Source organism: Pantherophis guttatus, chromosome 4 (assembly GCF_059756535.1).
Source record: "Pantherophis guttatus breed Tessera chromosome 4, ASM5975653v1, whole genome shotgun sequence".
Lineage (NCBI taxonomy): Eukaryota > Metazoa > Chordata > Lepidosauria > Squamata > Colubridae > Pantherophis > Pantherophis guttatus.
Genome location: NC_142066.1, coordinates 159,365,992 through 159,391,947, shown reverse-complemented (window position 1 = coordinate 159,391,947; position 25,956 = coordinate 159,365,992). Strand labels below are relative to the sequence as shown.

The following is a 25,956-nucleotide window of genomic DNA, read 5'->3' as shown; positions in this document are numbered from 1 at the left end:
TTATTGCCTCTTTTCTTCCCTGCTTGCCGTTGCAGCTGGCTCTTTGGGGTGTTAGCTATTTCCTGTTACATGTTTTTACAGACAGCTTATAATTTTTCCACTTACATGCATTTATGCATTTAAGCATTTTAGAAACTATGCACGCTCCATTTTGTTTTGCATATAACGATTATATATTTATATATATCAGGATTTGTTTATTTATCAATATTAAAGCTTCTCACTACCAGCAAGAACGAGTCCTTGCATTGAAAGAGCGCCTGTCTTTTCAGATCCATCCTGGCAGCGCCTGTAAGCGGGCATCCCCTCACCTGCTGCCCCCCACGTCCCTCACCTTGTTGGGTCCCTGTCGCATCCCCAGCCGTCCCATTGAAGTAAACGGGACAGTCGGTCGGTCAACAGCGAGTCAGAGGAGGAGCCTCTGCGGGACAGAGATGACAGTTGCTCTTTAAAAATTACGATTTAAATTGATTTAAATTAAGCCTTTACACAAGTGATTTAAATCGACTTGATTTAAATCCAATCCACCATGAATTTGTCTCTGTCTTTCTCAGGTTAATTTCTCTACCTTTCCCTCAGGCTTCTCCCTCTCTACTTTCCCCACAGGTCTCTTTAACTTTCCCTATATCTATATAGAGAGGGGTGGGTGCTACTGCAGTCCTGGTCAGATGATGGGGGGGTTTCTGTTATGAGCTGGGTCCCCCCTCATCTTGGCCCTTATCCCCAGGGCACACCTGGAGAGGGGATTCAAGGCCCATTGGGGTTCCAGGTTGGGGGCTGGAAAAGAGCTGAGGAGTGGCCCCAGGAGGGAAGGTCTGCTTCCTGGGTTTGGTAGGGCCATTAAGCCAGCTGGAATTGGGGCTCTCAAGCATCACAGGGTGTGTGTGGGGGGGGAGTCTACCTGCATCCCCACCCCCAGTTTTCAAGGAGAACATTTTTTTTCATGGCTTCCTTGACCTCCTTCTCTGCAGGGCTGTGTCCCCACTTCCTGTCTTTGGGGCTCCGTCTCTGGGGAGGAAACTGAGATAAGGAGGAGCTGGAGGGATTTCAGACCCACTGCAGACGTTCTTGGGAGCCCCCACCCCACAAAGGGGAAGGCTGAGAAGAAACATCTGGAGTGGAGCTGAGGGACACTAAAGAGATGGGAAGGACCCAGCAGGAGCCTGATTTCCACCCAGAAGGACCCAAAGTGAAGAGTTTTCGGGGAGACCCTGCATTCCGACTCAGCCCTCGAGTATATTCTCCTCATTCCATGTCCCCCTCCTCCAGGAAGTCAGGACAGTCTCCCTCTTGTCATCTGCCTGGTGAGGGCATCATTGTGTGGAATCAATTATGCTGAGTTGACCAATCTCCCAGTTTCCCTGATCCCCCCTCCCAAAAAAGACAGCCTCTTTTGTAAGAAAGGAGGAAATTTACTAAGACAGTCTCAGGGTGAAACAGAGGGGGGTAGTTCCACACGGTGCCTGTTAGGTATAAATATCTGACCTCGTCCTCATGCCATGGGGCAAGGACTACCCAGAGACCTTTATACCCACTGACCCCTCCTTACCTTAGCTCCGCCCCATGGGTACTTAAAGTCCATCCAGGAGATCCGGAGCCACTTCCAGCTGCTCACCTGTAAGGACAAGATGTCATGTAAATAAATGTTTGTTGAAACTACACGTGCTTGTGTATTGAAGTCATTGGGCTCGATCCATGAACAATTCTAACAGTGCCTAGGTCCTATGCATGCACGTATGGGGCTTTGCTCTCTTGCGTGGCCCAGTTGAGTTGGGGAATTGGCTCAGGGAGAGTCGGCCACGAATCTCATACTTGGGTTCTTCAGAGGTCACGTGGTGAGGGCTGAATTGGAACACAGAACTGAAGGGCTCAACGTTCTGACTGACCAATCAAAGCAAGCACGGTCGAGATGATTCAATCTCTTAATGCAAAAGTTTATCGAGTTCATCGTATTGGCAAAGATGAGGGCAAAACCAGATCTAGCTAATTCCCACCCAGAGCCACATAGTTGAAGTTCAGGTTCTCCCTCCCCCTATTGGACCAGCTCCCATTGTCCAATGGAGTCTCCTGGTATTGTTCTGAGAAAGTCTGGTAAACACCTGTTGAAGTGTCCTTGGTTCTCATGGCTGGCATCTTTATTTTATTCATTCATTCATTCATTCATTCATTCATTCATTCATTCATTCATTCATTCATTCATTCATTCATTCATTTTTTCTTTAACATATGTAGGTACTGTATTTTCCGGACTATAAAACGCACCTTAATTTTGGGGGAGGAAAACAAGAAAAAAAGAATTCTGCCTCTGCCTATCAGCATCAGGATCAGCGGTGTCCTCACTTCCATTTGGATTTTGATAATGAGTAGCACAGATCTTTTTATCAGTTTAAAACAAATCCTATCTATTTACCTGGACTGGGTAGGGTGGGGTGGGGGATGATTTTCATGGGGGCAGAAATCTCAGGAGGTTAAGGAGAAGCCTGCTGCTACAGGGGGTGGAGATCTCCAGTCCTCGCACAACGATGCCCTTGGAGTGATGTCCCGGTGTCTGGAGGCCATGCGGATCTGGATGGGGAGGAACAGGCTCAGGCTCAACCCATCCAAGACCGAGTGGCTGTGGTTTCCGATGTCCCGATATAGTCAGCTGGCGCCATCGCTGACTATTGGGGGTGAATCATTGGCCCCCACGGAGAGGGCTCGCAACTTGGGCATCCTCCTGGATTCACGGCTGTCTTTAGAAGAGCATTTGACGGCCGTGACCGGGAGGATTTTTCATCAGGTTCGCCTGATCCATCAGTTGCATCCATTTCTGGATCGGGACTCCCTACACACAGTCACTCATGCCCTCGTCACTTCCCGCCTGGACTACTGTAACGCTCTCTACAGGGAGCTCCCCTTGAGGAGCACCCGGAGGCTCCAACTGGCGCAGAGTGCGGCCGCGCGGGTAGTTAAGGGAGCGACATGGCACTCCCGTGTGACACCTCTCCTGCACAAGCTGCACTGGCTCCCGGTGGTCTTCCGGGTGCGCTTCAAGGTTTTGGTTACCACCTTTAGAGCGCTCCATGGCTTAGGACCTGGTTATTTACGGGACCGCCTTCTACCACAAACAGCCTCCCACCGGCCGGTACGCTCTCACAAAGAGGGGCTCCTCCGGGTGCCATTGGCCAAACAGTGTTGGCTGGCGGCCCCCAGGGGGAGGGCCTTCTCTGTGGGGGCACCCACTATCTGGAACGAGCTCCCCCTGGAGATACGGCGGATCCCGGATCTGCGCACTTTCCGCCGTGCTCTTAAGACCTTACTATTTCAGCAAGCTGGCCTGGCCTAACCTCTTCCCTGTTTCTTTTAAATTTTTTAAATTGAAATTTTTAATTTGTTTTTAAATTATTGGGATTTTAATTATTTAATTTGGTTTTATTGATGGTTTTAACTTTTGTATTATGTATTTTATTCTGTGCCTGTTCACCACCCTGAGTCCTTTGGGAGTAGGGCGGTGTATAAATCTAATAAAAGAAAGAAAGAAAGAAAGTTATGAAGGCAGCCGTCAGAACTGCTGGAGCTGCTTCCAGGCAGGTCCTGGGAGAAGAAGAAAATTCTGGGCACATTGAGAACACACACGTTCTTGTTGCTGGAAGAAGGGGAGAAGGGCTGCTTCTCCTGCAGTCTCCTCCCCCCACCCCCCCATCCTTGCGCCTTGTGCCTGCCCTCCTCCCTCCTCAGCCACCTTCTCCTCCCAACCGGTCTTCATGCCCAGAGGGACTCCAGCTGCAGTCGAGGTTGGTTCCCCCCCTCTGCTCTCTTAAACTGAACTGCACTGAGCAGCTGGGGGGGGGGGCGGTGTGAAGGAGAAATGTCTCAGCTCCACCCAGCCACTTGGCATTTTGACCACCTGGAACGGATCAGCGGCGGCGGCTGCTTTCTCCCAGGATCATTTATCAACAAGTCAGAAAAGCAGGGCAGTTCAGTTTAAGAAAGAAAGAAAGGGGAGGAGGGGAACCAACTTCGACCTTCTTCCAGCAACAGAAGGTGCTTTCTCAACATGCCCAGAGTTTTCTTCTTCCCCTTTAGCCACCAAGAAGGAGGAGGGTGCGCGGCTCTGCAAATTGCACTGGAGAATCGGGGAGGAAAACGCCGGAAAATGTGATGCACAGAGGCCGACAACCTCCCAAGGGTGGGGGCCAGTGGGTGGGCGGGGCTACATTCGGCGTAAAAGACGCACCCAGATTTTCACCCCCTTTTTGGGGGTAAAAAGGTGCATCTTATACACCGAAAAATACGGTATTTAATAAACAGTGTATTGTCTGGGTCACATTACATATACATAATAATAGTAATAATAATACTGTTTGCTTGTATATAATAGTATTCTTCCAACTTCTAATTTCTACTTTTATTATCTAACCAGTGATAAAACAAATCCCAAGGTAAAAAATATTCTGTATCTTCTTCATCCTGTATCCTTAATGTTAATCTATCCATTTCTGCACAATCTAATATTTTCTTCATTATATTATCATCTGAAGGACTTTCCTCATTTTTCCAATGTGGGGCAAACACAATTCTCGCTGCCGTCAAAACATGCAGCATCAAATATATGTTCCCTTTATTATATTTTTCTGGCAAAATGCCTAACAAGAATATTTCTGTCTTTAAGTCTATATGTTGCTCTATAATTTTCTCTAGCCCTGAATGTATTTTCATCCATTTTGGGGCGGGGGGCAGGTCCACCACATAACAAGAGCCTGCTGGCGCAGTGGACTAAGTGCTTTTAAAGTAGCACTTAAGTTGCCAGCTGCCTGCAATTACTGCAGGGTTCGAATCTCGCCAAGGCTCAAGGTTGACTCAGCCTTCCATCCTTTCTAAGGTAGGTAAATTGAGGACCCAGATTGTGGGGGCAATAAGCTGACTTTGTATAAAATATACAAAAGGATGAAGGCTATTGCTTAACGCACTCTAAGCCGCCCTGAGTCTCCGGAGAAGGGCGGCATGTAAATCAAATTTAAAAAATAAATAAATATGGAAATACAAAGGGCTTAATAAATAGCTATATATTTTCTTTCTTAACTTTTCTTTTTTAAAAAATACTTTATTGAATTTTATATACATACATAAAATAACATTTCTATTAACATCGGATATGCAGTGTTTATACATATATACATAGTATATACTTGGTGTCACTTATGCTGTTTGTTGCTGTTTATTTAACACACCATTTACTCCTTCTTTGATTTTATCATTTTATCATTCATCCATTCATACCACCTTTCCCACACAGTGTTTTCTCATCATTGTTTATTTCATGGGTTAGTTTACTCATCTCTGCGCACTCCAGTATTTTCTTAATTATAAGTTCTTCTGGTGGCAGGGCTTTCTCTTCCCAGTATTGTGCGTAGGCAAGTCTAGCAGCTGTAGTTATGTGAATTATTAGGTGAATCTTTTTCTTTCCATACCCCTTTCTTTACTATTCCCAGGAGAAATATTTCCGGTGTCAATTCAATATCTTCTCCAATTATTTCTTGTAACCATCTCCGAATTCTGCTCCAATATCTTTTCGCTTCGGGGCATGTCCACCACATGTGAAAGAAGGTGCCCTGACCATAGCCACATTTCCAGCAGTTTGGATGCATATTGGGGAACATCTTTGCTAATCTAGCAGGTGTTAGATACCACCTGTGGAGCATTTTGTATTGGTTTTCCTTATACATCACAGCTCTGGTCAATTTGTAATTTTTATTCCATGCCTCTTCCCATTCATTAAAATTTAAGCTATGTCCAATGTTTTTCTCTCATACTCTCAATTGATTTTTAGCTGTGTCTTCAGCTCTGTCCTCATCTAATAAGTAATTATATAATTTAGCCAAAACTTTTTTTTCCGTTCCCATCAAGATTTTATCTAGTCCGTTGTATCCTAGTTCTAAACCATATTCTTCCTTATCTTTCTGGTATCTTGATTTTATTTGTAGATAGGTCCACCAGTCTAGGTTTATACCTTGGTCTCTCAGGGCGTCATTTGATTTGAGGTTTCCTCCTCCATCTAAAATGTCTTTGTATCTACACATTTTCCCCATTCCCCACCTATTTGGGTAAATCAGAGCCTCCATCGGGGAGAGCCATTTTGGGACTTCAGTATAGTATCGCTGCCCGATTCCAATCCATGTTTGTATTAGAGAGTCCCTGATTTTATGTCTATGGAAATATGTTTTCTTTTTCTTCTCTGTGTCCCATACCCTCTCTGTAAGTCGGGGCCTTCTAAGGTTAGAATTCTTTTATTTTCCAGAGTGGCCCACTCCCTTATCCATACTAGCTTGGCTGTCCTATAGTATGTTTCCCAATCAGGGAGTCCAAATCCTCCCATATTCCTTTTTCCCTGTAAAATTTTAAGTGAAATCCTCGGCTTTTTCCCCTCCCATACAAATTCCCTAATGTTTTTGTTTAATTCTGAGAAAAATTTTTTTTATCTAAATTCACTGGTATATTTTGATATAAAAATAAGACTTTGGGGAGGATGTTCATCTTAATCGCGGCTATCTTGCCTATAAGTGACAATTTAATTTTCTTCCATCTATCCAGATCTTGTTTCATTTTTTAAATTAACGGGGTATAATTATCTTCCTTTAGGGATGAACACCTTATGGTTATCCAGATTCCTAGATATTTTATTTTTTTGACAACCTGTAATCCCAACGTTTCTTCTAACTCTTTCTTCTGCACCTCGGTTACATTCTTAGTTAATATTTTGGTTTTAGTTTTATTCAATTTGAAGCCTGCCACCTCTCTGTATTTGCCCAATTCCTCTAATACTTTTTGTCCGGATTCTAATGGGTCTTCTAATATTAGGGCCACATCGTCCGCAAATGCTTGCATTTTGTAAACCTCTTTCCTAATCTTTAGGCCTTTAATTTCCTCATTATTTCTGATTTTTCGTAGCAGGACTTCTAGGGCCAAAATAAATAATAGTGGTGATAGGGGGCATCCTTGCCTTACCCCCTTCCCGATCTGGAATGCTCTTTTCCTGTCCCCATTTACTAAGATACTCGCCCTTTGATTATCATAAATAGTTTTTATCATCTTTTCAAACTTTGTTCCAAATCCCATTATTTTAATTTGTTTAGTCATGAAATTCCAATTTAAATTATCGAATGCCTTTTGGGCATCCCAAAAGACTAAGGCCATCTGCTTTTCCGGGTGTTCTTCATAATATTCTAGAATATCCAACACAATTCTCAAATTGTCCTTAATTTGCCTCCCCGGGAGGAATCCGTTTTGATCTTTGTGTATCCAGGAGTTTAATATTTTTTTGGTTCTTTCCGCCATTATGCTTATAAATAATTTGTAGTCAGTGTTTAGAAGGGAAATTGGCCTGTAGTTTTGAATTTGTTTTAGGTCGGCACCTTCTTTTGGCAAAAGTGTGACATGCACTTCCCTCCACGAGTCTGGGATTTTTGAACCCATCAAAGCCTCATTGAAAATTTCCACTAATTTTGGTTGTAATGTTTCTTCTAATTTTTTATATATTTCCCCTGGGAATCCACCCGGGCCTGGCGATTTATTATTTTTGAGTTTAGAAAGGGCTGTTTTAAGTTCTTCAATTGTTATCTTTCCATTGAGCATTTCCCTCTCTTCCTCCATTATTTGTGGAAGCTCAGCGTTTACCAGGTATTGCTCTACTTTTTCTTCTGAGACCTCCTCTTCTTTGTATAGGGCTTCATAGTATTCCCTCGCTCTTTCTAATTTAGCTTCTTCTTTATTTAAGAAGTTATCCTCAGCGTCTTGTAATATTTGAATTGTCCCTTTTTCATTTTCCTTTTTTAATTTATAGGCCAGCCACCTGCCCAACTTGTTGGCATTCTCAAAATAATATTGTTTTGTTCTTTTTATTTTTTGTGCTAGCTCCTCTTGATCTAAGATATTCAATTTATGCCTCCACATCAGCCAATTATCTTTTGCTACTTTATCTCCAGGGTTTTCTTGGAGTTTCCTTTCCGCTTCTCCTAAGTGGTTTAAAAGATCTTCCAGGGATTTTCTTTTTTCTTTGTTTTTATATGCATTATAAGATATCACAACCCCTCTTAGATAGGCCTTCATTGTATCCCATACTATTGCATGGGATGTTCCTTGGTTTTCGTTTTCTTTAAAAAAGGACTTTACTTCTTCTTTCAGTTTTTCTACACACTCTTTATCACTCAATAGTTTCGCGTTAAACCTCCATCTCTGTTGTTCCTTTCTCTTTGTGCTCTTCTACTTTATTTCTAGGGGGTTATGATCTGCCCAAGTATTTGGGCTGATTTCTGCCGTTCCTATTTCTAATCCAAGCTTCCTGGTGACCCATGCCATGTCTATTCTCGACCATGACTTTTGCAGGTTGGAGTAAAATGTATACTGCCTATCATTTGGGTGTAGGGTTCGCCATGTGTCAATTAAATTCAATTCATCAGCTAAGTCAAAAAAAGCTCTTGGTAGATTTACCCTTTTATTTTTATTAGTTTTACTACTTTTATGGTCTTTATCCGAATCCACAATGCCATTAAAATCACCTATTATACAAATTTCGTTATATTCCATTTTTCCTAATTGCTCGTGAAGTTTTTTAAAGTATTCTCCCTGTTTTTTATTTGGAACATAAATACCCACTAATAACATTTTGGAATTACCTCTCGTAACTTCAATCATAAGAGTTCTACCCTTTGTATCATTGTATTTTAGTTCTGCTTCAATTCCTTTTTTTACATAAATTACTACCCCCCTCTTTTTTTCTCTGCTAGTGAAGTGAATGTTTTACCATATTTTGTGTATTCTAGACATTTACCCTCATCCTTTTTTATGTGAACCTCCTATAGGCAAATTATATCTACATTTTGTTTTACTAATTTTGTAAGTATTAACTTCCTCTTTTTACGGTCATTTAATCCGTTAACATTTATTGATATTAGTTTCAGATCGTTCATTCCTATTTTCCTTGTCCGGTTCTTAGTTCCTATTTGTTCTTACGGCTCTTACTGGTCTTGTTTTTTTCCCCTTGGCTTCTTCTTCTATCTTCTTCTCCTCCGCAGTTCCTTCCTTGGTATTCCATTGGTGTGAGGTTTCCTCTTCTAGATTTGTTGCCTCTATTTTCTCTTTGCTGCTTTGTTCTTCTTCTGCACCTCTCTGCTGGTCGAGGAAATCTTGCGCTGTACTCAAACTGTCTATTTTTATTTTTCTCCCCTGCCAGGTGATTAGCATCCCTTCTGGCAGGAGCCATCTAAATAATATATTCCTTTTATTCAGTTGCACAGCTAAAAATCTATAGTCCTTTCTCACCTCCCTCACTCTTTTTGGCACCTGTTTTAAGATTATCACTTCTTTTCCTCTGTATGTTATTTGTTCTTCTCTTGCCATATTGTACAGGATGTCTTTCACTTTTTTTCTCGCGAACCTAACGTGGACTTCCCTAGGGAGCCTATTCCTCCTTGCGTAATTTGTTTGTACTCTGTAGACGTCGTCCAACTCTCTAATGATCTCTTGCTTGTCTTGTTGGAGTACTTCCGCAATCAGTTCTGCCATCTTCTCTCCCAGGTCCTCCTCTTTGTCTTCTACAACATTTTGGAAACGTAGGTAAAACGATGCCCTGTCCATCTCTAATTGAATTAACGAATCCTCTAGGTCCCTGTTTTGCATCATCAACGTCTGGTCCACCGTATCTAGTTTCTTCTCGTTTTGTTTTATTCTTAGTTCCGCCTTCTGGATCCTTTGTTTGTTGTTAAATATTGAGACTTGAATCTCGTTCATCTTCTGGTCCAGTGCATGAATATCTGTTTTTAATTCAGTATGATTGTTTGACATTTTTTCCTGCATAGCCATCATAGTTTCTTGAATTAGCGTCAATGTTGATTGCATGGTTTGCAATGTTGGTGTTGCTATGGATTTTTCCATTTTGGATAGCCCTTCCGTTGATTTCTGAGTAGCTGGGGAGGTCATAGTTATGGTGGGATTAGAGGGTGTCTTTTTTCCAGTTTTCAGAATCGTTGATGACATGCTTGTCATTTCTTTCAGGATTATTTTTTGCTCTCTAATTATTCTCTCAATGTTTCTCCAGATTATCATTCACTGGCTGCCGCCTCTTTTGTCTAATATTATCTGTTGTTTTATATTACTAATGCCTTTTCTGATTTTCAGATATGGGAAAAGTCTATTTATCAATCAATATCGATTTAACAGTCTATGTCCAATCAATATCTTAGAAAAGTATCACTTAGTTTGCAATATTAGTAATAGAAATTAATTTACGGTTTATAGTTAGTTTGTACTTAATTAATTTAGCAGTTAATAATTAATTAGTTAATAGAAATTGATTATACTTGCAAATAATTAATTCAAGTCCTCCTAACACACAATGATTATCTAGCCTTTCTTAATAACTTAAATCACACTACTTCCTGAATAAAGTACAATTATAATCTATAACTTAATTTTCTGTGTCCAACTTAATTCTTAAAGTTAATTTCAGATACAAAATCTTATATAGCTATATATAAATAAGTTAATATAAAAAGGTACTGTAAATGCGAGTAAATATAATTAAATAGTTAAATATAAATCTAATAGGCTGTATAAGAATATATATTATATATGAGAAAAGATCAAAAATTAATTGATATAAAAATTAATAGTTCTTATTAGTATTAATATTAATATATAAAAAGTCAGAATATTAAAGAAAGGATTATCAAAGAAAAAAGAAAATATCAAACCCCTCGGTTTCCTTTTTTTTTTCCTTTTAGAAAGTGTAATGTTCTTTATTACTCAGCCTCCAATCTTCTCCAAGCCTTTCTTTTTCCCATTCATTAATCAAAGTCAGTGCTCTATGGTAGTTCTCACTGCTAGATTGTCTCTATGCCAGTCCTTTCAATTGTTGCTCTATCAGATCTCTATAACGGGTGCACTTCCTGTTCTCTGGTACAGTCAGGTAGAGTCAAATCTCCAACTTGCTTCACCCTCCACTAGTTTACTGCTATAGGCAACGAAAAAAAAAAGTTTTTTTCCTGGATTCTTTATTCTTTATTCTTCTTACTCGCTGTGCCTGCCAAACCTCTTTTTACGCAGTTGGTCTCGCGTCATCAATCTTTCGTTCTCTGCGCCGGCTTGTCGAGCTCTGTAGTCTTTGAATCTGCTTCTCTAATCGCAGTCGCCACTCTTTTCCTCTCTGAGCCCTTCACGCCCGACTCCGCCGACCCCTTCTTTTGATGTCCAATTTCGCATAGGCAGGAAAAGCATGTTTCAATTTCGACACTGCAGCCTCTGATCTTCCTTGCTTCCCATCTTGTTGCCGGCTACTAGAGCTTCAGGTCTGCCATTGAATGGCTGACTCACGCGTGTTGGTTTGACAGACCTGCCCGGTCTTGCGAGAAGCGTTTGCGCTTCGCTTTCTCACTCACCCGGCTCTCTCTATTGTCTGCAGGGCTCTCCAGGTCCCGCTCCCCCGAAAGGATCCCCAAAACACGGTGACAAGCGGTGTTGAGGAGTAACGATCACTCACTCAGCACCATGTCGCTGCAGCTCGTCAACCGGAAGTCTCTTTCTTAACTTTTCATCCACACCTAATAGTATCTGATCAAGTATTGTTGGCTCTTTATAGAAACCATATTTCTCTACATCTTTTTCGCATCTTGACTGTATTTGCAAGTGTGGCCACCATGCGAGGTCCACCCCTTGATTTGGCAATTCCTGTTTAGTTTCAAGTTCCCCTTCCTCATTTAAAATATCTTTATACGTTACAATGTTTCCCAAGTTTATCCCATTTGCATGCATCAGTGCTTCCATTGTTGAAAGCCAGACTGGTATTTTGATATATAATAATAATAATAATAATAATAATAATAATAATAATAATAATAATAATAATAATAATAATAATAATAATAATAATAATAATAATAATAATTTTATTTCTATACCGCCCTTCTCCCGAAGGACTCAGGGCGGTGTACAGCCTATTTAAAAACAGAATAGACATCAATTTAAAATAATTTAAAAGTATTAAATAAATTTGGCTTAATTTAAAACCCCAAAAATTTAAAACATCCAATTTAAAATTATGTTGCTAACCCAGCCTGGCGGAACAATAGGGTCTTAAGTGCGCAGCGAAATACCCGGAGGTCAGAAATCTTGCGAATTTCCGGGGGCAGTTCATTCCACAGGGCTGGGGCTCCCACAGAGAAGGCCCTCTCCCTGGGTGTCGCCAGCCGACATGACTTGGCCAATGGCACCCTGAGGAGACCCTCTCTGTGGGAGCGGACTGGCCGGTGGGAGGCTATTGGTGGCAGAAGACAGTCTCGAAGGTACCCGGGTCCTGTGCCATGGAGCACTTTAAAGGTGGTGACCAACACCTTGAATCGCACCCGGAAGACCACTGGGAGCCAGTGCAGCTCGCGCAGGAGGGGTGTCATGTGGGCGCAATGGGTTGCACCCATAACCACCCACGCAGCCGCATTCTGGACCAGTTGGAGCCTCCGAGTGCTCTTCAAGGGGAGCCCCATGTAGAGAGCATTACAGTAGTCCAACCGGGAGGTAACAAGGGCGTGAGTGACTGTGCGCAGGGTATCCCGGTCCAGAAAGGGCTGCAACTGGCGAATCAGGCGGACCTGATAAAAGGCCCCCCTGGCCACGGCCGTCATATGCTCTTCTAAAGACAGCCGTGCATCCAGGAGGACACCCAGATTGCGAGCCCTCTCTGTGGGGGGCAAAGATTCACCCCCAATAGTCAGCGATGGCACCTGCTGACTATATCGGGACGCCGGAAGCCACAACCACTCGGTCTTGGAAGGGTTGAGTCTGAGCCTGTTCCTGCCCATCCAGACCCGCACAGCCTCCAGGCAGCGAGACATCACATCAAGGGCATCGTTGGGGTGGTCTGGGGTGGAGATGTACAGCTGAGTGTCATCAGCGTACAGATGACACTTCACCCCAAAACTATGGATGATCTCACCCAGCGGCTTCACATAAATGTTGAACAGGAGGGGCGAGAGGACCGACCCTTGCGGCACTCCCCATGCGAGATGCCTCGAGGTTGACCTCTGTCCCCCTGCCAACACAAACTGCGAGCGGTCAGAGAGGAAGGAGGAGAACCACCACAGAACGGTGCCCCCTATTCCTAACCCCCTCAACCGCCGCAGCATGATATCATGGTCGCTGAGAGATCTAATAGGACTAGGACAGAGGAGCAACCCCTGTCCCGAGCCCTCCAGAGATCATCCACCAACGCGACCAATGCCGTTTCTGTGCTGTACCCCTGCCTGAAGCCCGACTGGCACAGGTCCAGATAGATAGCTTCATCCAGGTGTCGGGGAAGCTGTCGTGCCACCACGGTCTCAACAACCTTCGCCACAAAACGAAGGTTGGAGACCGGACGGTAGTTGGCTAATTCAGCCGGGTCCAGGGAAGGCTTCTTGAGGAGGGGCCTCACTACCGCCTCTTTCAAGGTGGCAGGAAAGGCACCCTCGCTCAGAGAAGGAGTTATAATCCCCTGGAGCCAGCCTCGTGTAACCTCCTGGGAGGCCAATACCAACCAGGAGGGACACGGGTCCAATAAACACGTGGTGGCACTAATCTTACCCAGAACCCTGTCCACATCCTCGGGAGCCACAGGATCAAACTCCTCCCAGATAACATTCTCAAGACCTGCCCTCGTCTCCTCCCGTGGACTCATCCAATCGGAGTCCAAGCCATCCTGAATCCGAGTGACTTTATCATGCAGGAATTGCACAAAATCCTCAGCACGATCCTGCAATATTATTATTATTATTATTATTATTATTATTATTATTATTATTATTATTATTATTATTATTATTATTATTATTATTTTATTTCTATACCGCCCCTCTCTCGAAGGACTCTGGGCAGTGTACAGCCTATTAAAAACAAAGAATACACAAATATCAAAATTTAAAATTATTAAAAATATTACACAATTTCGGCCCAGATTAAAACCCCCAATTTAAATATAAAATATAAATAATATAAAATAATTACATAGTTAGCCCTGCCTGGCGAAACAGTAGGGTCTTAAGGGCACAGCAAAACACACGGAGGTCGGAGATCTTGTGTATTTCCGGGGGCAGTTCATTCCACAGGGCAGGGGTCCCACAGAGAAGGCTTTTCCCCCTGGGTGTCACCAGCTGACATTGCTTAGCCGACAGCACCCTGAGGAGTCCCTCTCTGTGTGAGCGGACTGGCCGGTGGGAGGCTATTGATGGCAGAAGTTGGTCTCGCAAGTACCCGGGTCCTAAGATATATGTTTTTGGCTTTAACCTTTTCCCATACTAGGAGTCAGTGGTGGGATTCTGCCGGTTCTAGGAGGTTCGGCCGAACCGTTTGTTAAATTGCTGGCTCGCCCCACCCCTTACCCCGCCCCTCCGCACCACTGGGTGGTGGGTGAGCCAGCAATTTAACAAACGGTTCGGTGTTTTTTATAATTTTTTTGGCCTCGCAGCTGCCGCGGGGCTTCAAAGGGCCGCCCTACAGCTGATCAGTGTTAAAAGAAAACAAATGAGTAGACCTACGCCTGCAAAAATAAATGGGTAAACCCAGTGGTGGGATTCTACTTTGGTAGAACCGGTTCTTAAGTAGTTACGCCAGTGGTTGCCAAAGTGGGCGGTACCACCCCCTGGGGGGCAGTGGGATGCCTTAGGGGGCGGTAAGAGGCAAGGGGGGTGGCAAGGGGGCGGTAGAGGCAAAAGGGAGTGACGGGGGGGCTAAGTGGCAAGGAGGATGGCTCCCACCCTTTGGCCTGTGCCTCGCAGCACTTACCTCCTTGCAAGCAAACAGCAAGAAAAACAGCCCCTTTCAGCTTCAGCATCGGTTAATTAGCACAAATTGATTAGATCGGCCTCCCGACTGTCATCTGTTGCAAAGAGTGCTGGAGCAGGTTTTTGTCCCCCTAGCTATGCTGAAAAAGCAAAACTGAAAGTAAAACAGGGTCTTTGCTGCAACGTGACAAAATGAGGCAGAGAGCGATTTCTTTTTCCTCACCAAAAAAGGTAGGTGCAAAACTGCAAACAATGGGAAATTTAGGGCAAAAGAGGAGAGTTCAGGATTTTAAAACACAAAAGAAAAAAACTCTATTTAACTAGGGAATTGTAATAATTGAGTTACTATTAATTGTATATTGTGTTGAAAGCAGAAATGGTTAAGTTGTGGTTTGGAGAAATATATGAGGGAAATTATTTGGTTTATTATTATTGGTAAATATAATTAATTGATTTATAAGAAATTGGATTGCATGGAAATAATTGGAATATTCATGTTCATATTGATTAATATACAAAAAAGATAGTTATATAACTAATTGATTTATATTAAAATGTTGAATTTGTATTAAACAACTGTATTACATAATTACATAATTAACCAATGTGAGGATGGATATAAAAATAGATGACAATGGGAAGGGGTATAATATAGAATAGAAGGGAAAAACTGAATTTGATTAAGATTAGAGATGAGGATGAAGGGTAATATTGTTTTTTTTAAAAAAATAGATGAGGAATAAATATGGCAAAAAGAAAATATAGAAATTGTAAATTTAATTGAAATGACTAAACACTGTTTAAATTTGTGAACCGGCCAAATTGAACAGAGTATTACACGCATACAAACATACAATGTATTTTCTTTGAACAAAGAAAATACATTGTATGTTTGTATGTGTGTTTCTAATTATTGCTATTTATTCATATTTGTTCTCTTTTATTCTTTAAAGTTTAACAATTCATTCTTTATCTTAATATCTTTATATTTGTTTGGGGTTGGCTTTCTTTCCTTTCATCTTTTTTATAGTACAGCAATCTTTCTCCTCAAACCTACCACCTCTCTCTTTTCTTTCCTTCTTACTTTCTCTTCCTCCCCCTCTTCTTCTCCTCCCTACTTCCTCTTCCTTTCTCCTTCTCCTCCTCTCTTCCTCCCTCTCTTACCCTCACTCCTACTCTAATTTCCCTTCCCTTCCTTCATCCCTCTCTATTGCTGTATCCTTTTATGCCTATGGACTACTCAGAGGGCTGAAAAAGTTATTTTTTACTGGTCCTCACACTTTTGACCAGTCCTTGAACTTATGACTGTCCTCACATTTTACATTTTTGCCCTATCTTGTCACCATGATGAAGAGAAGCAGTTGTGAAATGAGTGACACGGTTGTTAAGAATGCCGCAACGGGCATAAATGTGAGGATGGTCATAAGTGCGAGGACCAGTCAAAAGTGTGAGGACCAGTCAGAAATGACTTTTTTCAACCCTCTGAGTAGTCCCTATACACATAGCCATGCCCACCCGGTCACATGACCAGCTAGCCACGCCCATGGGGGGTGTCACATGACCAGCTAGCCACGCCCACCCGGTCACATGACCACTAAGCCACACCCCCAGCTAAGCCACGCCCACAGAACCGGTTGTTAAAAAAATTGAATCCCACCACTGCTAGGAGTGGAGCATTCCTTACATAATGTCTGTGAAAGTATCTATAGATACTCACAGCTGGGATCTTCATGTCTGAAACCTAAGTTCTCTCTCCCCTCCCCCCATAATTCATTGGAAGCTGAGAAGCTATATAATAGTTGCAACAGCAAAATCTCCTTTGGAAGCTTGAAGGGGCCTTTGGGAGGAGAGGCTCAATCAGAGAGACTTCCTGGTCTCTGATGGAAACAATCAGAAGTTGGGTCTTTTGTTGATGTTCATCATGTCTTCTGTGTAATAAGGAGCACAGGTGTTCTTGTACACTAGGTCATCAATCATGGTCATCAGTTCAGCCACCTGAGCCTCTCGTTCAGCTCCTGTGGCCCAGTTGTTGAAAGCCAACATCCGGTTCCCACATTCAATAATGTATTTCTTCAGATTTTCCCCTCTGGAATACATAAAACTTTGTAGAGATTTACCTTCCAGGCGATCTTTCTGGGTGAGCAAAAGGATCGTGTAATCCTTGGCTTTAAGGCCAAAAACCTCTTTGATCTGCTGAACCACGTTCGTCTCCCACTGGAAGGAAAAAAAAGGATGCATCACGTGCAGAATGACGTGGGGACCTGGAGAGCAAAACTTCATGCACTTTCTCACTTCTGCAGCAGTATCCTTGTCTGGACGATGGGAAGAGGAAAATCCAGGCGTATCAACAACCACAACCTTCCTGCCCTTCAGCTGCGCCTCCTCCTTTTGGCAGTTTTGTGTTACTGGCAGAAGTGACTGCCTAGACTGAAAGACTTCCCTTCCCAGGATTGTGTTTCCCGTCGCACTTTTCCCACTTCTCCAATTGCCCACCAGGACGATCCTCCGTTCAGGCCCTGCAACCCAAAGGGGAGAGGAGAGAAAAGGGGGATTGGTCAGTAAAGCCTGTCCCTCCACCCAGGACAGATGCTCCCCCCCCCCTCCACCCCCCCCACCCCCCAGGGACCAAGACTTTACCTTGGATGCTTCCAGCCGTTTCCAGAGCAGTCGCACAGCACAAAAGCCGGGATTTCTGGGTGAAAAGAGAAACAGAGTCAGCCAAAGGAGAGGCTGCCTTGCAGGGAGGTTGCACAAACTCTCTTCCCCCAGAAGACACAGGGAGGAATTGGGGGGGGGTTAAAAATGAGCCACCCCCTCCTCACTGCCCTTGAGGCAGACCCATCTGATCCTTTCCCCCCCCACACCACTACCCCCCTTTTTATGCAGCCCTTCAATTCTTGGGACCCTGCACTTTGGGGGTTTCAGGAACGGGGGGGGGTTGATGTCCAAAGTGGCTGTCAGCTCCCCACAGCCAACTTCATGCTCGAAGAGACCCTGTTCTCTGGGGCCTTAGTTGCTCCTGTCGCAGCTCCACATTGTCTCCAAGGGTCCCCCCAGATCCTCTTCCTCTAGGTTACCCCCTCCCCTCCCCCGCCCATCACTCGCGAACCCCCCTGCCCCATGGCTCTCCTCCCTGAGTGGGGAGTGGGGGACTTTGGGGGTCTTCTCATCTAACCCCCTGCTCAAGCAGGAGGCCCTATATAATTTCACCCTTGGTTTCCTTTCTTCAGAATCTCCAGAGATGGAGCATCCACAACTAATATCAGGCTATTCTAATTCTCCTCCTCCTCCTCCTCCTCCTCCCCCTCTTCCTCCTCCTCCTCCACCAGTTACCTCAGCAGGCCTCCCCGTAGGACAGATGCAAGTGATCGCCTCACTCCACTGACTGAGCCCTCCCGGAGTCACAGCTGCACATCTGAATTGGTACTGAAGATTTGGGCGGACATCTTCCAGGGTGAATTGATCCTTTGGGCCTTTGGAACTGAGACTTTTCCAATTTTCCTCTCCTGCAAAGCGATATTCCACCTGGTACCTGGAGACCGAAGCCTTCCCGATGGCTACCGGATCAATACTGATCTGGAAACTATTTGGGTGCACTTGCTCAACCTTAGGAGGGGGAGGTCTTCTAAGAGCAGCTTCCAGTTCCTGATGTTTCTTCAAGAACTCCATGGTCAAGGTTGAATTTTTGGTTTCCAACATCTTTAATGAGTCAAAGAAATCCTTCATGCTCTCAATGCTCATTTTCCATAACATTTTAGCAGCACCATTATGGCTTCCTCCATATTCTCGGGGAGCAAAGACAGCTGAATTGTTGAATCTGAAGTGCAGAGGGATTCCCGACTCGTCCTGAGCACCTGGCAGGTCAGTCTCCTTGAGGGCCTCCAGGACAGGTGGGGTCCCCCCATCTGAGAAGGTGATCAGGAGTTGGATGTTATCCTTCACGTCTTTTCCCAACACGGAGAGCATGGAATCAAAGATGCATTTCTGGGTGTGAGTTGAATGGGCAAGGAAGGCCTGGGCCACCAAGCAGATGGCATCCACGTGGTCACTGCCCCCTGGGGTGGAGAAAAACTCCAGGAGCTGCTTCTCCACCAATTTGTTTTGCTCTGCATCTCTTGTGCCTCCAAATCCTGGAGTGTCAATGATTGTGAGAGAATAGGGAATTCGGAAGCCCTTCTGATGGTTCACCACGTAGGCTGTGACTTCAGACGTCCTCCTTCCAGCTTCGCTTCTCTGGGTGGTTTCATGAATGAGTTTGAATCTGAAATTATCTTCCCACTGGACACCCAGAATATAATTGATCATCCCGTTGATCAGAGTGGTTTTCCCACACCCTGTTGCTCCCATCACCAGGATCACTTTGTTGGGCACTTCTGGGTTCTCCTTTCCAACCTGGTACATGAAACAGGATCTGGAGGAATCTGAGGGGACTTTCTTCAGAGGAAGGGCGAACACTAATGGCTGCCTGTCCTCCACCAGGGAGCTTTCCTGAAGGAACTGTCGGATTATATTGTCTGCACTTTCTTCCTCCAGGGATGTGGAGACCTCAACCTCCTCACTGGGGACACCCAGAACTCCATTATCACACACGGCCAACACCCGTATTCTATACGCCATCTGGGGATTCAGACCTTCAATGGAATAAACCTCTATTTTACTCCCAGTCCTTTTTTCAGTCCACTGGACACTCCCAATTCCAGCCTCCACCATTCTGTACTCCACCTTGTACTCCTTGACCGCAATTCCTGAGGCAATGATGCTGGGACTCATCCAGGCCACAGAGATGACTGAAGATGCTGCAGTGATCATTCTTAATTCCTCAGGAGGGCTGGTGGGAAGGGTCTTTATGGGTGGGCTCAGCTCACTGGATTTACTAAGGCCTACCTTGCAACAAGCAGCATACTGGAACAGGTAGGCTACATTTGGAGACAGATCTTTCAGCAGGAACATCTCCCCAGCATCCTTTGTCCTCACGGTCTTCCAGTTTTCTTCCCCTGTAATCTTGTACTCTACCAGATAGTTGGAGATGGAAGCCTTTCCATATTCAGCTGGCTGAAACTTCAGTTGAATGCTGTCATGTCTCAGTTCACTGATCAGGAATGTGAGAGGTTTTGATGGCAACTCAAAGTTCTTGCTGACCAGCTCTCCCTCTTCATAAAGATACGTGGTAGGGCCTGGTGTGTCCAGATCTGGGAGAGAGGCCACAACAAAGCGGACCTTCTCATTGGATTGATTGACGCTCAAAAAGTCTTTGATGGATTTGGCAGTTCGGCGAGCATTGCGGGTCCTCTCCTTGTCTTCAAACCAGGGTGTGTCCTCCTCCTGCCCAAGACTGGACCTTGTCGACTTCATGGATTCTTGCACCAAATGATCATGAAGCCAATCCTGTAGGCTCAACAGAAACGGCTCTGTTTTATGTAGAGAAGTGAATATAAAGGAGACTACATATAAATTCTGTGGGTCAAGAACTATTTTTTCCAGCTTGGTCTTGGATGAGATAACTTTTTCTTCACTTAGAATAGTCAAATAAGAGTTGACATGATTAATTTCTCTTTCCTTGGTGTCCAGAAATTCACAGAGCCTTTGGCTATTGAAGGGCGACTCCCTGATGGACATCAAGAGGTCCACCAGGGTCCCTTCCTCCTGCCCTCCTCCCCGGATAGAAGGCAACATTCTGGCCATCTGTTTTTGGAAAGTCTGCCTGTGTTGCTTTAACAGATTCTTGAAATTCTGGATCTTTTTCTTGATTTCAGGGAATTTGTCAGCACTGTTGGCTACGTCATTGCTTTGCATCTCAATTTCGTTGAGTTCCTCCAAGATGTCTTGAGCATCAAAGATCAATGTTAGGCTGATCTCACGGACCATCTTAGCTGCTCTGCTGTCCAGTTTGGTCAGCGGGTAGAGCCAGACCCTCATAGGCACAGCCTTCTCCCCATGTTCCCCTAACATTTTTGGGAGAGTTTCATAAACTTTCATGGCATCTTGGAAAGTCACTGGATTTTTGTCCAAGGAAAAGTCTCCATGGAATGTGCAACTGAAGATCAAAGCATTCTCTCTCTCTTCTTCATTTAGCTTGACCTCTGCTTCTCCTGTGGCGGATATCATCTTCTTAATTGTAACATGGAGATTTCCTTCCATATTTTTTACCATCTCCATTGAAGAATCATCTCGGTCAAAGACAAAGAAGGCCTGGGCTCCATAGAGGATGGCGGTGACCACATGGGTGGCTGTGCCCTGCTCAAAGATGGTTGGATGAGAGACATTCTGGATTCCTAGGTGGCTCATTGTCAACTGTTCATACCTGGTGGTGGTTTTGTACTGAACGGTGACTCTGGCCTGTTTCTTGGACTTCTTGGTGTCATGGAGATACTCTGCTGACCCTCTCATATCAATCAGCCCTCCAAGGAAACTGGCCTTGAGGGATCCTGAGATGTCCAGGGCAGAGGTCTTGTCATCAATGCTGTCAGATGCAATGATTACAGTTGCTGTCTTGGGCTGAGGCTTGGTTGTTAGTTCCTTCTGAAGAGAGCTGTGATCCCAAAGGGTGAACCCTGCATGGAACACAAGACGACATGAAGATAAATGTGAAACCTGACCTCCAAAAGAATTGCAGCTGAGACAGAGCTTGAACGATGGTAGATGTTAATGGTGCACCATCAGTGGTAAATGCTGGAATGATGGTAGTTCCTGTGTCCACCTCAAAACGGCTGAAGAGTTGATTTAGCTGCTCAGCCAAAGAGTCACTACTCCCAGGCAAACTATTTCTATTGCTTTGTCCTGTGATTTGTCGCAGACCTTGCCATACCCGACCAGAGTCTGAGTTCACAAAAAGATGTTCAATCCTCCGTCTGTATGTAGCTTTAGGGTCCTTGATACCCCTTTTCAGTTTAGCTCTTGCCTCACTATACTGTTCCAGAACGGAAAGCAGCATTTCTTGCTCTTAATAAAAGACACACTTTTCTATTTATCCAGGGCTTGTTGTTAGAGAACACCCGTACTTGTCTGATGGTAGTGACAACATCAATGCAGCTTTTAATGTAAAACAGTACTGTTGAAGTGTAAGTGTCAATATTGTCCTCCTCAAACGGTGCCCAATCAGTGCTCCCAAAGCAATCTTGAAGTTGCTCCGATGCACCCGCTGGCCACACTTGTCTTTCTCTAATCGATGGTCTAATTCTGTTGATAAGAGGTCTATATGATGGGATCAAGAACACAGATATATGATCTGACTGTCCCAGGTGGGGTAAAGGCATAGACCTGTATCCGTGCATGATGTAACTATATACCTGATCCAAGGTATTTTTCCCTCTAGTGGGACAGTCTACATACTGATAGAACTTAGGGAGGACAGTCTTTAAGTTGGCTTGATTGAAATCACCTGCAACCACCAGCACTCCATCCGGGTAGGCCTGTTGCTGTTTGCTAATAGCAGTTAGCAAGGGACTCATGGCTGCGGTCGTGTTAGCATCAGGAGGTATATATACTGCAGTTGTTATCCTGATGTTAAACTCATGAGGCAGATAAAAGGGGCGGCATTTCACTGCCAAGTATTCCAAATCAGGAGAACAGTGAGTGTCCATTATTTTAACATTTGTGCTCCAGTTGTTATTTATGTAAACACATAGTCCCCCTCCTCTGCTCTTCCCAGAGACCATGGTTCTATCCGCTCGATAAACTGAGTGTCCTGGTAATTCAATAGCCTCTCCTGGAATGGTAGGGTCAAGCCACGTCTCTGTAAAGACCATGACACAGCAGTCCCGAATGTTTTTCTGCAGAGAGATAGTAAGTTCCAGCTCCTCAATCTTATTAGGGAGAGATCTAACATTTGAAACAAAAAGACTTGGCAGTGCAGGCTTGTGAGGATTTTTTCCTAACCTTACATGCTGTCAGTATGCCTAACCTGACATTCTTGGCAGTATGCCTAGACTTACTGTCCCTGAGGGGCTAATTTTTTTTTATTTGCTGGTACTTTGCTGGCACTTGACTTTCTTGAAGGGGAAGGGTTGTTTTAAGCTTTTTTACACTGCTGTTGGGAGGAAATACTACCCTGTTGGAGTTCTTTCAGCCGGGATGCAATGATCAGCACTTTGAAGAAATAATTGAATAATGAAGCAGAGCTGCCGGAAAGAAGCTTTTTTTTTTCTTTATTGAAAAGTTTTACAAAAAGTTTACATATTTCCTCCCCTTCCCCACCTCCTGCACCCCCTTCCCTTCCCAACCACCCACCTCCCCCCTCCTCTTCCCAGAACAAATTACAGGGTATAACCTTCAACAATCATAATTAATTCTAATCTAGATAATTATAACATTCCACGTCTCTTGTTCCTTCAATTCCCTAATTTCCCTACTAACTTAGTTATTTAAAAACACACCAAATATCTATATAGTCATTCATAACCTATCTGTAATTTCTTATTCTGGTATTTATTTTGGATATAATCTATCCATCTTCTCCAATCCCTTAGGTATCTTTCATTTGAATGTTCCTTCAAATACGCCAAAATTTTTGCCATTTCCGCTAGGTTTATAACTTTCAAAGTCCATTCTTGGATTGTAGGTAAATCTTGCTTTTTCCAATATTGTGCCACCAACAGTCTTGCTGCAGTTATTAAATTCAGAATCAATTTAGTCTCTATAACCGTACAATCCGTAACTATACCCAGCAGAAACAGCTGTGGTGTAAATTTCAACCTCTTTTTGAGAATATTTTGTAAAATCCACCAAATTTTTATCCAAAACGCTTTAACCTTTTTACATGTCCACCAAATATGAAAATAAGTAGCTTCCTCACAATTACATCTCCAACATTTTGGTTGTACATTCGGATACATACGAGATAACTTTTTTGGATCTAGGTGCCATCTATAAAACATTTTATAAAAATTCTCCCTTAAATTTTGCGCTTGAGTAAATTTCACATTTGTTACCCATATTTTTTCCCAAGTTTCCATCATTATTGGTTGTTCAAAGTTCTGCGCCCATTTTATCATACAATCCTTAACTAGCTCTGTTTCCGAGTCTATCTCTATCAGAACATTATACAATCTTTTTATATGCATTAGACTTTGGTCTCTAATTTGTTTTATTAAATTTTCATCACTTTGTATAACACCAATTTTCTGGTCTTTTCTCCATCGGGCTTGTAATTGTACATACTGAAACCAAGTTTGAATTATTTTCTCCTCTTTCAACACATTCACAGGTTTTAGTTTTAATATACCTCTTTCGGTGTTAAGAATATCTATATATGTGAATACATCCTGTCTACTTTCTATACTCGTGTTTTCTATTGTGTGCCTGGGTACTGTCCATATAGGTATCTTTTCATTTAACTTGTATTGATATTTCTTCCAGACACGCAATAAAGCATTCCTCAGTGGCTTCCTCAAGGGCTTCCGGCAGCTCCGTAGGACGTTGTGGATGCTCCCCAGTGGAGCGCTAGCCCCGCGACTTTGTTAGCCGCTAGAACAGCAAAAAACCAGCTGTCTAGCGGCGAAGAACCTTCCCCCCCAGGAGAAGAGGGGGAAGCGAGCAGCCAGGCGCAGGGTAGAGCTCCCTAAGAGCCCTAGAATTAATTCTGGGGCTCGAAAGGTGAGAGCTCCCCAAGAGCCTGGGAAAGCTCCAAAGCCGGGACGACTCTGCCAGAAGGCAGAGGAAAACGCCACGTCCGCCCCTGCTACTAATTGATACAAATTGATAACTGAAGCAGGCTGAACAAAGACAGGAGACTACATAATTGCAAGTATTTATACTTTAATTCCTTGGAACATCGCTTCTTTTCGAGCCTTTAAGAGCGGAGCTGAAGCGGAAAGGGAGGGGAAGATGGTGCTGGCTCGTTAAGACAAAGAGACGAAAGTGAAAGTTAAGAAGAAAGTTCCTATAGACTTGTTAACTCATTAACGCCTTACAGCTAACAACTCTGCTTAAAACTTTTTGGATTTAACATTGTATTTTAGACTTTGGGAATCAAAATTTAAAGATTTTCTGATTTTTCTTCACTGGTTATAAGAACTTTAAGAATTGATTCTGAGACTGTGTGACTTTAAAATGGCTTCAAAGCAGACAAAATTGGTGCTGCCTAAAGCAGGGAGTGCGGGAAGCTCCCCTGCTCAGACTAGCAGGTTGCAAACTTTATTGCCTCTAGCAGATACACAAGCTCAATTACAACCACAACCACAACCACAAGCACAAATATTAACACTTGAGATGTTTCAAGAAGCCGTGAAAGAAATTAAAGAAGGCTTTAAAGAGGACATTGCATTTGCATTTAAAGGAGTCTCAGAACAAATGGAAGAAATGAAGGACATAATTAAGACAAGAAATAAACATATAAGGGAAGATATAGTTCTTGCACTCCAGGGACTGGCAAAGCATGTTAATCATGTAGAAGATAGAATTGATGAGGTTGTTCAAGCCAATGAGATCTTAGATGGCAAAGTTGAAGAAACACAAACAAAGATTGATAAAACAGAAGCTGAAGTGTTGCTGACACAATACAAAATGATGGAATTTGCTGTGAGAATAAGAGGCTTGAAAGAAAATCCTAAGGAAAATTTGAAAGAGATTTTTGAAGAAGCTCTGGCACAGTTTACAGGAGAGCCCAGAGGAGAACTTGAATGGCAAATTGATCGGATCTATCGTGTTAATTCATGGGTAGGCAGACAAAGGAAACTACCAAGAGATGTAATCTACTTTGTCACCAGAAGGATTAGAAATGAGATCTTACAAGCCGCCTATAAAAACAAATTGCAAGTGGCAGGACAAGAAGTTGCAGTATTTAAAGAAATACCACCTAAAATGTTGAAATCCAAGAAAGAGTATGCTTTCCTGGCAGATGAGCTGAGAAACCGACAGATACAATACAGACTGGAAAGAAGCTTTTAATGACAAGGAGCCAAGGTGAGTGACGTTCAGCAAGGCTTCTTGGATAGCTAGAAAGATTGACTTTCAAACGTGAGTTTACATACCCTTTCTGAATTTTGATCTAAAACTGGGTTTTGGTGAAGTTTAATTCTGTGCTTGGTGACCTTTAATCCTGAGTTTATTGATGGGATAATTTTCCCTATTCAGCTTTGCCTGGAAGGAAAAAGGTTATTCTCTGTTCCTGGAAAGAAGCAGGGTTCAGAAATCTGGCTAGCTAGTTCCTGGGTCTATTTGTTCTGGTAAGTGGTTT

At 43.4% G+C, this 25,956-nt stretch overlaps 1 protein-coding gene across 1 annotated transcript; it reads right to left on the bottom strand.

Moving 5' to 3' along the window:
* Window positions 1–16,579: 16,579 nt before the first annotated feature.
* On the bottom strand, window positions 16,580–22,231 carry LOC117656363 (uncharacterized). The gene is made up of 5 exons (XM_087893704.1): window positions 22,162–22,231; window positions 18,117–21,334; window positions 17,421–17,475; window positions 17,076–17,299; window positions 16,580–16,997 (listed from the first exon to the last, which is right to left on the bottom strand). Exons 1-5 carry the CDS (start codon window positions 22,229–22,231, stop codon window positions 16,674–16,676), a joined length of 3,891 nt encoding a protein of 1,296 aa, XP_087749830.1. The 3' UTR covers window positions 16,580–16,673.
* Window positions 22,232–25,956: the final 3,725 nt, after the last annotated feature.